The following is a 14,600-nucleotide window of genomic DNA, read 5'->3' on the forward strand; positions in this document are numbered from 1 at the left end:
CACACTCTTTCTTGAGATTCATCTGCTTGAGAGATTCTGCCTTATTGACAATTTGGAAGCAGGCAGCAATAAATTTAATTTGTGAGACTCGATATTTCTTCTGTTTTCCAGAACTCACCTAGACACCTCGACTGAGTTGCGATATTCAGTTGGCTCTCTCGTGGACAGCCAGTCTGATTACAGAACCACTAAAGTTATCCGGAGACCAAGGAGAGGCCGCATGGGTGTGCGAAGAGATGAGCCAAAGGTGATTGTTTTCTTCTGATGTTAGTTGTTTTAGCTAAATATATGATGCTACTCCAGATAGAATTTGTATTAGAAGAGAATCCTGAATATGAGCATCAAGTTTTGAGGATAAAAGATGACATATTGTAAAGTTAACTAATGTAAGGCATCTAATATGCACTGGAGGTTTCCCATTTATTTATTTATTTATTTATTTATTTATTTATTTGTCACTATTAATTGTGTGCAATTTTTATAATAATTTCAGGAATTTTAAGATTTAGACAAAGATTAAGTGTTCTGCAGTATAGAGCTAGCACACTGATTGGTTCAAAATTGGAGTTAGATATAGGTAATGAGAAATACCATGTTTTAATCATTATATTGCATTGTATTATATTATATTAAATTTATTATGTTATGTTAAATTATATTATACTATATTATATATTATATTGCCAAAAATGGATATTTGGTGTGCTTGGATTCTTGAGTACTGACATATTTTTAACTAAATTAGGAAAATGTTTTGTTAAAAGTTACTATTTTGAAACACCCTTTCAAAAGTATGTACAGTCTTTTTAAAAAGTGCCTGGGAAGACCTGTTCAAGATAAACTGTGACTCTGTTCTTTAAGTCAGTAACTTTTTTATTATTTTTATTTTTAAAACATCATATGTGCATACCATGTTTACATCATGTCCACCACTGCCTCTCCCTGATCTAACTCTTCCCATATTCCCTACTCCTTCTCAAATGTATGGCTTCTTCTTTAATTATTATTGCTACCTAGGTATATACGTGCATTCAAAATGTGCATTCAAGCCTGTTGAGTCCATCATTACATATTACAAGAGACCCGGTGTATTTCTTATGTTATGTCACACTCATTACAGAACATACATTAAACATATAGACTCATGATGTTAAGGACAATATAAAAGAACAATGTTTTTGAGAATTTCAGATATGAGTACTATATTTACTTAATTTTTCCTCTTCCTTCTCTTTCTTCAACTCCTGCACTGCTTCCACTTCTTCTCAAATTCATAGCTTCTTAATTATTATTGATATATGCACATACATACATATTTGCAACTTGCCAGAAGGCTTGTACCAAGTGAAGACTGATTCTCTCTCAGCAGCCACTATTTGCATGGAACTCTTATCCAGGGGTTGGACCTTGTGGGATCTCCCTAACCCCATGTTGAAAGGTCAGCTGGTGCTGTGCCTGTGCAGGCCTTCTTGAGACAAACCAGTTTCCGAGATTCAGTGGAGTAATAAAGTTTTAAGTCAGGTATTTGTTTAATCAATGCAGCTGTATGGAGAAGTGACACAGTTCCTCTGTGCCCTAAGTATATTTTGCTCAGACAACCAATTATATATATTCAAAATATTGTTCTTTTTATTAACAAGCTCTTAATGCTTTTGGTTGATAATTGGTATCAATAGGTCACATGTAAAGTAATCTATCACAGCAGCATCCAACATTTGTGGAAAACAGAAAATACAGATGGACAAATAAAAACAAGATGGTCTCAGTTCTTTTCTTCTTACATTAAGAGAAATAAGTTTGTGTTCTTTGGTACCAAAATAATTAGTAGCACAAATACTACTTCAGACCTCTATTAATTCAATATTCCACAAAATGTAATTTCTTCTCCCACATAACTAATTTTGAACGATCATAGCAATGGAGTTAATTATATTAAGAGCATAAAATTCTAGGGCCTGACTATTGAGAACACATTTGGCAAAATAATTGATCTGTTGGTTACTCAAAGCTCTCAGAAGAATATTTGTTAACTTAAAAAACATAAACCATTAAAACTGTCATGTTTGCTTCAAAAGTTTAATGGGTGTACAAGTAGACATGAAATTATGTTGTTTTTCAATATTGGAAGTAATAATTTGTTCAAATCTATTAAGTGAATTTTGAGAAGATGATTATTATGTCATGTGCTCTATGTTCATATTTATGTGCTCATCTTTTCATAAAAAAAGTGTGGGCATGACTAATAACAATGCTTAAGTTTAAGTGAAATTTGTTATATTTGGAAATCTGGGCGAGAGGAAGTGTTGCAAGTGTAAGAGCTTTAAAATAATCACCACCTTGAAAGCGGGTGGAAAATGAATCACATGAAAATGTATTATCACTGCTCTTTCTAAAATATTGATTTAGGTGAACAGTTGATAGCCACTATCTCATAAGACATCGGGGCAATGTTTTGTCAAACTATTAGATTAAAATATTACTACTTGGTCTGCATTTGACTGAGAAACTGTAAAGGCATGCACGCTTGTTTTGGTGTTGCCGCTGTGGCCGCCAGTTTTCAGATTCGTTCTTTTAGTATGAGTATTTGATTTGTTCACTTGTCGCTCAGGTGAAATCTCTTGGGGATCATGAATGGAACAGAACTCAGCAAATCGGAGTCCTAGGCAGCCACCCATTTGAGAGTGACACTGAAATATCCGATATTGATGATGACGACAGAGAAACCATTTTTAGCTCCATGGATCTTCTCTCTCCAAGTGGCCATTCCGATGCCCAGACTCTAGCTATGATGCTTCAAGAACAATTGGATGCAATCAACAAAGAAATAAGGTATCAATACGATGGTTTCACAAGCTTGGAAAACCTTAATACTTAAAATACGTTTCTAAACCTGTGGGGCTTGGCATCTCTTGGTGCCTTGTTAGGCCTGCAGAATATCAGTCTCCTTCATGTCTGCTGTTTGAAAATGTGCCTTATTACAAGATGCATCAAGGTAGGTCACTCTCTTCAAAGAAAATACAGAAACATACAGACTAATGATGTTAAGAATGATGTAAAAGAATGATTTTTATGTTTTGGAGAACTTTATATATTAGTACTGTATTTATATCATTTCCTCTCTTCCCTTCCTTCCTTCAGCTTCTCCTTTGTCAATTCCACTCCTCAATTTCATAGGTCATTTATTAATTTTGATATATGAATATGTATAAGGAGAGACATATTTATAATTATAATCTGATGAGTTCATATAATGTTGCTCACTTAAATATGTGTGTATGTATGAATGTATATGTGTAAAAGTGTATGCATGCATGTGTGTATGCATGTGTGTGTGTGTGTGTGTGTATGTGTGTGTGTGTGTGTGTTTGTGTATGTGTGTGTAGAGATGACTAGTTGGGATTTGATAATTTATTGGAAAACTAGTCCCTGAAGAAGACTGAATCACTTTCTCCCAGCAAATATTAGTTTTCTGTAGCTCTTCATCTAGGATTGGGATCTTGTGATATTTCTCCTATACTCTTGGTGAGTAAATTGGTATTGTCATTTTTTAGATCTTATTTAAGGAATCATATTTTTGAGGTTTTATTGGTGCAGCCTCACTGTCATTTACACAAGAAACTATCTAACTGACATCCTTGTTCTCTGGCTCTTAGAATATTTCCTCCTTTCATCCAAGGTGCTTCCTGAGCCTTAGATGAATGAGTTGTATTGTACATATCTCAATTGGGTCTGTGAAACCCATAGTTAGTTTTTCTTTGCATTTGGAGTACTTGTGGCTCTTTGTAACGGCCCCCATTAAGCAACACTGATGAGGGGAAAGAGCTATACTTAGCTGTGTGTCTAAGGATAGTACTTAGAAAGCAGTTAGACATTACACTGTTTTAGGAAAGTAGATAGCAGGCTGTCTTCTAGGGTCGAGGTTCTCACTAGCTATTGGTTTTGGGAACAGGTTTGCAATACCAGACATAAATTCCCTCCTATTCAGAGAATTTTACATTCAAATAGACGGCTGTTACACCCCTTGAGATACCTTGTCTTTCTAATCATTGTTGTTCATAGGTGTTTCAGCTGGGTAGAACTATTGATTGTTTTATCCCTTGGCAGTTTGAGTAGCTCATTCTGGTACTGTGGGAGCTACCAGGGAAGAGTTTTCAAGATCAGTTCCAGATCAGTTCATTCAAGCACTCTGTCCAAAATGTTTGGCTAGTTTAGAAATCAGACATAAACTTCAACAACTCGAAAGTAGGATTTCCCAAACTTATATTTTTTGGTAGTCTATGACTTTTAGAAAGATCACTGTCACTCCAAATGGCCTAATGTCTTTTAAATTACACACACACACACACACACACACACACACACACACACACACACGTTTAAGCAAGCATAAAATAAAGTGATTCCCTATGGATTTTAGAACATCCTAGGTGCCATTATTCCGACTCCCTCTCCTCTTCCCAGGAAACTCTCCCCTACCACTCTCTTCATTTCCTTCAGTGTCCCTTTTTATTTTTCTGGTATCTGTGGTTGCTCCAGGTTATATACCCACATCTAAAGGTTTGAATTAAGATCCACAAGTCAGAAAGTATATGCATTGCTTATCTTTCAGGGTCTGGGTTATCTCACTCAGTATAACTTCTTTCAGTTTCAACCATTTACCTGAAAATTTCATGTTTTCAAAAACACAGATGTTTCTCAATAAAGCTAGTAATTCTATGCAGTTTAAAGTTGTACAACAGCAAAAGGAAACGGAAATGCTAGATTTGAGGCAAAATTTCACAGTACTGAGCTGAGTAATTTATTAGGAGAAATCCACTCTCATAATGGGAACAAAAATTAATTCTATCTTCCAGGCTAATTCAAGAAGAGAAGGAATCTACAGAACTGCGTGCCGAAGAAATTGAGAACAGAGTGGCTAGCGTAAGCTTGGAAGGCCTGAATTTGGCCAGGGTCCATCCTGGTACCTCCATCCCTGCCTCTGTAACAGCTTCATCGTTGGCCAGCTCTTCTCCCCCTAGCGGACACTCCACGCCAAAGCTCACGCCAAGGAGCCCTGCTAGGGAAATGGACCGCATGGGAGTCATGACTCTGGTAATGATGACCTGTCCAGAGCAACTTGACTTCTTGTTATTTGTTCTTTAGCTACAGAATATTTCCTCTCGTCTAACTTTATGTGCTCTTTATGGTCTCTTTACACATGTAAATAATTTGTAATTGTGTTTACTACAGCAGTCATTTGTGATAGTGACTAGTGACCATCATTCATCAATCACATGATGGATTGAGGGAGCAGCCGCCCTTAACTGTGAGGAAACTATCTCAAAGTCACTCGGAAGGCAAAGGTCTCAATACACATCAGAAATCGGAGTGACTTAAACCACTAAGTATCTTTTAGCAGACAAGGAATACATCAGTACCTTTGAAAAACATAGCTAATAGCAACAATTATGTACTGTAATACACAGAGACAAAAATGTATAATTTTGCAGTATATAATTTCTAGAAAAGCTCCCAAAACAGTGGCATCACTTCTTCAGTGTTTCATGTTATATTTCATATAAATGCTTTCACATTTCCTTTTTAATTTTTTTTCATTTATTGTTACATTTGGATATTCAAGTCAGGAAGTGCACTAGAAAAAAAAAAACTGAAAGCATTCAGGCCACATATTAAAAGTAATATATAAAAAAAGCCTCTCACCAATTTCACTGGAATGATTCCTGCATGCTGCAAGGTGTGGTCGTTTACTGCCCATCATAGCATGAGGTGAGAGACCACTTTCTCTGCTTAAACAAAGAGATAACTAATGCTTTGAAAGCAGGGATAAACTGCCTGTGCTAAAATGGAGCTGAGTTTTCCTAAAATTTGCTTAACTACAAAATTATATAATGTTTCGTTCTTGACATTAGTTGAATAAATTGAAAACACTGCAAAAAATGAGGTACAATATTGTTTCTTCGATGAAGATTAAAATTACAGAATTCCAACTAAAATAGAACAGTTTAGTGACAGAATCTAATTGAATTAGAAATAGATAATATACACTGTAAGATCTACCCAGCTATAATAAAATGGAGAAAATTAATAATACCATAGATCCATCTGAATTATATGTAGCATTCATGGCCAGAAGACCAGGAATTGACTATGAAATTACATTCTGCCCTTGACTATATGTGTGTATGAGCCCATCATCTGAATAGAGAAGTTCAATTCAATGTCTAAATTTAACAGTAATTGTTTTTAAATAATGTACAATATATTTAATAATTTTAAAATATTTAATTTTTACAGTTAATTTATACAAATACATGTATGACTCTTGAGTCTAATTTGCATATGTGTAGAGATACATATTTCTCACCATAGAGAAAATAGTCATATAAGTAAATGAAGTTTTATTTTACACTCAAAGGTTTTAGTTCACCATCATGAAACTTATTTTATATGGAGAGTTTATATATTATTTCCTTTTACTTTCAAATTGAGAACTGAAACAAAACTATCTATGGATTTGGATCATTGCTCATATTCAAATTCTATATTAGGAAATGTCTAAAGCAATGAAGTCTACATAAAATAAAGGAACTAAAACATTGCTTTTTTCAAGTATTTCAACTTCCTTTGTGCTCATAGGAGACTTGATATCTAAAATATTTTAAAAGTACATAAGAAGATGACCAATCAGAAAAACAATTAACTAATCAGAATTCATCTCAACACAATGCAGCTCTAAGTTTTGGTCGATGCATTGAGTTATACTCATTAAATGCACTGACACACATCATACTTTGTTTATTTGAAAATCTACAGAACATTCCTCTAGTCTTAGTAACTAAAAATATTAGCATCTTAGCCTTAGCTTCAAATGTAACAGGGATGTACAAAGTTATTTCCAATGCTACAGTAAGAATATTGGGATAAAGAGCACAATTTAAGTAGTGTTTACATCAATTGTACTTTAGCAATATCTGTGATGTTCATATTTACTTATACTTTTATGGAAAAGTATTTTCTCTTTAAAATATATTCTTAATACCCATATTATATTGATATTACAGTTATCAACATAATATTTTATCAATTGTTGAGAATTTCATACAATATATTTTAATCATTTTGACTCCTCACATACCTACTCCCATGTCCACACACCACCTCCAAAACCTCCTGCCAACTTTTATCTTTGTTTTTTGTAACAACCTGCCAAAACCCATTTGTGATGCCCATATAGCCACAGACATGGTATCATCCATTGGATTGTGTTTAACCTACAAGAACAACACTCTTACAGAACTAGTTCTCACTCCCACAAAGGCATCACTGTCCATTGCTCCTCTGGAGTGATAGCTCATGAACCACTCCTTTTGGCTTAATCTTGTGCAAGTATTTGGCAATCAACCAAACTCATGAGTACAGCAATCTTTGCATATCCAGAAGACAGTTTTGCTCCAGCTCTCCCCAAACCCAGGCTCTTTTCATCTTTTAGCTACCTCTTCCTCAATAGCCCCAGAGTCTTGTTGGAGAGATGATATAGATAGCTCCTTTGTGGCTGAGCACTCCCCTGCCACTTGCTCTCTGTGTATTGGCCAGTTGTGAGTTTCTGCATTAACAAGCATCTGGTGAACAGAGAAAAATCTCTATTGTGTCTGAGAGTTATGCCAATCTATGGATATAGAGATACAGAATTGGAAGACAGTATAAAAATATTCTTACCTACCAGAATAATAGTAGTGGGTTTACCCCAGGGCCCAACTACAGATTCTTGGCCAGTCTTACAGTACTAGGCATGCATTTCCTCCTGCTCAGCAGGCCTGAACAGAATCCAAAAGTGGTTGGTTACCCCTAATAACATTTGTATCACTATTCACAATTAGACATAACCCACCATCTCATTATTATTGTAGCTCACAGAGTTCTCAAATGGGTACGATTGTCTTACAGAAGGATAAATAGCACTTTCTTATACTCTAAAAGCTAGACAGCATGGAGGAAACTTCCTGTTAATACCAACCTGATTACTCCAAGTCTTGTGACCCAAATGTGTCTTGAGCAATAGGCTCTTATCACCAAGTTCTGGTTTTCAACAAACAGCAATGGCAATGATCTGTATAATTTTGGATGACTCCAGGACACCACCAACCAACAACTCAAAAGGAGGTAGCCCATACATTGCAATAGGTTTTACTTGGTAGCTTATGGTTTAAGGAAGAGTATTATCCCATCTGTAAACTATTCATAGGAATATGTACACATATTTAGGTAGCTTACAAAATTCTATGTTTTGACATAGTGTCTTCGAACATCCTTTTGTTAGTTATTTCCTCCATCACCCCTTCCTTTGCTCTCTTTTCCCAGCTCCCTGCTACTTCCATTTGTCAGCTTCTTATATTCTCTCAAAATTATAATAATACAACATTTACAGTATTTTAGGTGTGAGATTTTAGTGCATAAGAGAATCCTTGAAAGGAAAACAGCAATATTAATATCCATGCCAGAAAAGTAATATATGTAATCCAGAAAGTCTTACTCAATAAAACTCTGTTAACCAACCTCTGTTTTTTATAGAGATCTTTAGTTAAATGTTTTTTTAACCTACATACAGTGTTGGATAAAAGGAATCTTTTGGGAAATTGTTTGAATACTATATATTCATTATTAGGATGATTAAAGGTATACGTTCAGGAAACAATGGAAAAATGAAAGCCAAGTTATAGATACTAGCCACACTACAATATCTTCAAAGGGTAATCATTAATTAGTGATTTTTTTATGTTTCTTTTATTACTGCCTATTTCAGCCAAGTGATCTAAGGAAACATCGGAGAAAGGTACTGTAAATAATTTCTACATGTTTATTATTTAAGTATCTTTTTTGCTATAAAGCATTTAAAATACTATTATCAAAAATTTTTATTAGCATACCATATAAATATTGATGCATTTATGTGTTACTGAGTTTTAACATATGATCATAAGAGCAAATATTTTAAAACCGCATTGTTTCTGGTTTCTAGGCAAAGATTCCATTATGAGAATTAACTCATATTCATCAACCATGGCAGAGTGTGATATCATAAGATCAATATTAGAACAGCGCTGGTTGTTTTCAGTATTTTTCACCATGCATTGCTTTTAATGTCAGATTTATTATTACTCAGTGATGATGAGCCAGAAGATCTTGCTACAGCTATCAAGGAAAATGAAACAGTTCTTTCCCAGATTGAAGAGAAGAGGGGACATTCCCTGAGAAAGCAGAGGGTAGCCAAGAGGCATGAGTAAGATGAAAACATAGCTGCTAGGAGTCATTTTGAGGTCTCTTACAGTGAATGAAGAAAAGGCAGGTTAGGCAAGTTTAGGATTGATAGAATGAGATCAGGTGGCATGGGGTGTCTAACGTATGGCCCTGGGCAAATTGAGGCAGAATACCACTACAACAGGAGGATAGACATCTTCCAGGGAGAATGATTTCCAGAAGAGTCTCCGAGTAGATTGGTTTTCACATAAGATTACTTCCACAGGAGTTTACTGTCTCTACATATTAGTTAGCCCTGAAGGAAAATAGTCTCCAGATATTAGGAGCGCAACTAGAAGCCCTGCCATGATAGGAATTTACTACTAAAGCTGAAGACACCAGAACTCACAAGGAGGAAGAAGAGAACAAAGAATAAATTCATGCAAGTTGTCAGATTTGACATGAATGCAATGTGAGAGACAATGGACTCAATTCAGAATCACCAATGTTCCATCTTATTTGATAAATGAGAAGAGCAAAGCATTCAGTCATTGGCTGTCAAATGGGAAATATTTCAAAGTCACAGCAGGCACTCTGAATTACAGTATCTTCCAGGTCAGGGGCTGTGGAGATAGTTCACCCATTGAGAACACTTGCTGCTTAAAGACTGGAGTTTGGTTTCCAGCACTTATATGGTGGCTCAAAACATCCATAACTCCTATTCAAGAGTATTTAATAACCTCTTCTGGCCTCTGCAGGATCCTGCAATTCATATATCCAGAGAAAATGCTCATACACATGAAATAAAAATAAATAAATCTTTAATTTTTAGAAGATTTGGGGTTGTCAATATATGCTAAAACATATCTGAATTCAGAAAATATCATTATTTCCTTAAGGAAAACTATGTTACAACTACATGAATTAAATTAATAGAAATTTATTTTCTGTTTACTTAGTTATGACCTATCTTAGGAACATATATCTTTATATAACTACATAATACATACAAACATCTATGATATATGTGTATAGATATATAGATATAGAATACAAATATGACCATCATGTCAACTTAACACTCAACAATTGACTCTAAGTGATCAAATTTACCTTACATAGTTAATCAACTTTTAGCTTTCTCCACCTGCAATAAAGGATCTAATAATAATAATAATATTATTATTATTATTATTATTATTATTATTATTATTTTGGTTTTTCAAGATGGGGCCAGGGATCCACCAAAAATATCAAGCCTCAACATCAAACTATCCTGTTTCCTTTTTCGGTTTTTCAAGACAGGTTTTCTCCATGTGGTTTTGGTGCCTATCCTGGATCTCCCTCTGTAGACCAAGCTGGCCTCGAACTCACAGAGATCCACTTGTTTCTGCCTCCTGAGTGCTGGTATTAAAGGTGTGAGCCACCACTGCCTGGCTTACAATTATTAATTTAGAAAGAATTCTAAGTAAATGACATTTTTAAAATTTCATCTTATTAAAAAAAAAAAAGACAGGAGAAAGATTTCGCATAGAAAAGTGGTAACTGTATCAGAAGTCATGAAAGAGAACCACTGATCAAGAACTGCTGTGTGGCAGAGTAAATAGTGATATATTCAGCCTCATTTGCATATCAGCAGAATGCTTTCAGATAAGCATTATTATATTTATTTTATAAACTGATTGCAAAGCCCTTCTAACACAAGGCCCAGAATCTGTTTGTATCTCGTGTTTCAGAGAACTGAAACTGAAAAGGCTGTAGTTTGATGGTGCATGGTGGTGTATTTTATATAAAGTTGTTTCAGGAAGAAAATTATGACTCAGAAATGACTCCTCTTACCAAGAACATTTGTAGAAAAGACTTATGGTCAGATCATGGAACTGTGAAAATATTAACAAGTTAGTACAGAATGCGAACTATTCTCAAAGAGTGTAGAATAAATGCAGGTTTAGAAATCTTTGAGTATCTCATCAGAATGGAGCCAGGCTGAAAACAATTATTGAAAAGACTCTCCAGGTAGGACTCTGAGGCTGAACTGAGGGAAGGAATTTTTATTTAGGGCTCTCCCTGAACTGTAAGAGTAATAATATAATCCAAGGAGAGAAAAGATTAAAGAAAAAAAAGAACATTAAGTTCTAGGTCTTCATCATATATAACAACCTCTATACACAGTATGCTCAACACAGAAACACGTAAGGTAGTTCTGTATAATACAGCTTTAAGTGAATGCTGTAGCTACATAAGAATCTCTCATGTGAATTTCTATAATCATATATTCACAGCAATTTTTCCATAACTTTGATCTATATATGATGTGTTATGCAATGATAACACTGATTTTTGCCAAGTTTTTTTTTTTTTAAATATCATCATTGTTATTTCTTTCTCTGATTTTTTGGAGTAGGTTTCCAGGATTCTGAGCAAGGTTGTTCTCTACTAACATGTCTCATCTTTTCTTGAATTTTGGTTTTTTTTTTGCATATTTTTAAATTTCTCATTACTCAGAGTGGCATTGAACAAATTTTTAGGAATTATGTTCTTACCTTTCATTTTTCTCACTGGGAAAAATATGATAAATCATATCTTATCAAGTTGCCCTCTCCTTTTCTACACACCTGCTTAAGGGTGCTTTTGTTATGCCTTATTAGGCATACCATCTTTTCCTCAATAAATTTCCTGAAATTTGTTTAGGGTCTTCCATAAAGAACATATTTACAGGGACTGCCAAGGTGGCTCAGAGGCATGCTTGCCTAATGTGAGAGGTGCTGGGTTCAGTTTGCCGTCCTGAAAATAAAAATGTGTGTGTCCATCTAAGGTGAGAATAGCTTTTTATTGATATATGTCATTTTTACTCGTGAGCTACCTTTTAGGTCCTTAGCTCATTTTTGTAATGATATATTATCTTTGCTCTTAAATAGATATGAAAATCGCTTCCTTAATAATCACAGCTTGTCTGTGTAAGACATATATGTTGTGTTACAATTATTCTAGTACCCTTACCTTAGTGATGCTTCCTTTGACACAATTTCCACTGCAATTACAATGCGCTAACAGAACGCACTGCTCCTGTTTCCAGATTGCCGTGGTGGAAGAGGATGGACGGGAGGACAAGGCAACAATCAAATGTGAAACTTCTCCCCCACCAACACCCAGGGCCATCAGAATGACTCACACTCTCCCTTCTTCCTACCACAATGACTCCCGGAGGTAAGACTCGAGCAGCGTGCACGGTGAACGTTTTCTTCCCCAAATTCTTCCTCTTCCCTCACTGTTGTCAAATAAACTGCTAGGTTACTTATAGAAAAATGAGACTCAAGAGAAGTCTCGATCGTTAAGAGTGCTTACTGCTTGGATAGAGGACCAAAGATTGCTTTCTCAGCACCTACTCCAGGCAGCTCCTCAACGCCTATAACTCCGCCTCCAAGAGATCCAACACCCTCTACTGGCTTCTGCAGGCACCTGCGCTCATGTGCACAGGACCCACACAGAGATATTCATTCATGCACAGGCAATTAAAAATAAAATGACTATGTACATAATTTGACTTGAAGTATAATTCTCCAGCACGCTCTTTCCTTGCTCTCCTTTTTTCCATATCTCTGGTGACATTTGAAATTTTTCAATAATATATCAAACTTTTACTTTTAAAATTAACAAGAGGTCATTCCCTTTAAAGTTAGAAGAAGAAAAAAAGACTCTGAGGAAAAAAAATGGACCAAATGCTCGATAAAATAAAGATACTAAACATACAGTTATTAAATAGGGCTAAGGTGGGTGATTAATTTGAGAGTGTGCAGGAATAAAAGGGAAAAGAGTTGTTTGGAACAAAATGGTGGGATTTTCTACTGAAATTTTCATGGAAACAAGAAAGAAACATTTCAATAACTTAGAGAAAGATGAGGGGGAAAATCACTCAAAATCTACTTATTCCTCCTTTTTGTCACTTATAAAGGAAAGGAGGCTTGTGTATTTGGTGGATAGTACATCAAAATGAGCCATTTCTGTTCTATTGTGTTTTGCAGCAGTTTATCAGCCTCTCTTGAGCCAGAAAGCCTTGGCCTTGGCAGTGCCAATAGCAGCCAAGATTCTCTTCACAAAGCCCCCAAGAAGAAAGGAATCAAGTCTTCAATAGGGCGCTTGTTTGGTAAAAAAGAAAAGGCTCGACTGGGGGAGCTTCGTAAGTACGGGGCTTTCACTGTCTGCTACCACAGGGATGTGTCACTTCTGAGTGTCCCAGTGAGTCATTCCCCATCTAAGTCCTTTTCCGTGCCTACTGAGCTTTCAAGTTAATCCCCTCTATAAGCAAGTTTAGCTGACTCAGGCTAAATGAAAGTTAGAGAGAAACATATTGTAAGACATTCAGTTCTTTTGTTTCCTTTTACATAGCAATAGCTGGGCTATTCAAATACTGATTTTATGAAGTTGCACTGATACTGTGAATCAGTCGTTATTATTGCCATCTATATTTTGTTGATGAATAAAGTCTGAATAATTTCCAGAACAGAGACCACCATAAAAAGAGCTAGAGTGATGGTTTGGTTGATAAAATGTCAAACATGCAGTTATGAGGACCTGAATTCAGATCCCCAGAGCACATGTAAAAGTCAGCATGGCGGCAAAATGTTTGTAACTCCAGCAATGGTGAGGTCAGAGATTGGTGAATCGTTTGAGCTCACTTGACAGCCAGCATAACTAAATCTGTAAACTTTATTGAGTGACTAACAATAAATAGGCAAGGTGGAGAATGATTAAGGAAGACAGCCACAAGCACATGCATGTGTATACACACATGCACTGACTCACTCACACACACACACACACACACACACACACACACACACACACGTATATGCACACCTATATACTACTCATGTGCACACAGCTACAAGAACATGTAGAGAAACCACAAAGACCCAAATGTACCAGGCAAAAGGAACAGAAGAATATGCTGTCACTTAGAGTATCTATGAATATGAAATCTTAATTACGTGAAGTTAAAATATTTTCTGCAGTAAAGAGATAAAGCCGACAAACACCAAAAGGAATTATAATATCAGACAAAATAACAAGAGGATAAAATATGAAGGATATGTAAAAGCTATCACAGTTTCTCGCTAATAACTCTGAAGAATCTAGATGAGGTTAGGAAGAAAGAATAAAGCATTAGAAATTTGACTTGGATAAATTATTATCAGTGACTGATAATATGAAAATATGAATTAAATGACCCTAAGTAATTGATTATGAAAATACATATATGCACATTCATATATATAGAATTATCCAAGATCTGACAGTCGAAATTTCTAAAATAAAATATATACCACTGGCACTTTGGAATGTTAGAATATTGTCTTGGTTTTATT

General features: G+C 35.4%; 1 protein-coding gene across 26 annotated transcripts in view; it reads left to right on the forward strand.

Moving 5' to 3' along the window:
• Ppfia2 (PTPRF interacting protein alpha 2) overlaps nucleotides 1-14,600 on the forward strand; it is a 452,499-nt gene that overhangs the window by 371,895 nt on the left and 66,004 nt on the right. For all 26 annotated transcript variants that reach the window (XM_036169422.1, XM_036169428.1, XM_036169425.1 and 23 more), the window contains 6 exons: nucleotides 112-247; nucleotides 2,609-2,829; nucleotides 4,854-5,091; nucleotides 8,801-8,830; nucleotides 12,311-12,441; nucleotides 13,257-13,411. In XM_036169422.1, coding sequence (XP_036025315.1) covers nucleotides 112-247; nucleotides 2,609-2,829; nucleotides 4,854-5,091; nucleotides 8,801-8,830; nucleotides 12,311-12,441; nucleotides 13,257-13,411 — 911 coding nt within the window. The remainder of the gene's footprint in view (nucleotides 1-111; nucleotides 248-2,608; nucleotides 2,830-4,853; nucleotides 5,092-8,800; nucleotides 8,831-12,310; nucleotides 12,442-13,256; nucleotides 13,412-14,600) is intronic.

This window comes from Onychomys torridus, chromosome 20 (genome assembly GCF_903995425.1).
Source record: "Onychomys torridus chromosome 20, mOncTor1.1, whole genome shotgun sequence".
Lineage (NCBI taxonomy): Eukaryota > Metazoa > Chordata > Mammalia > Rodentia > Cricetidae > Onychomys > Onychomys torridus.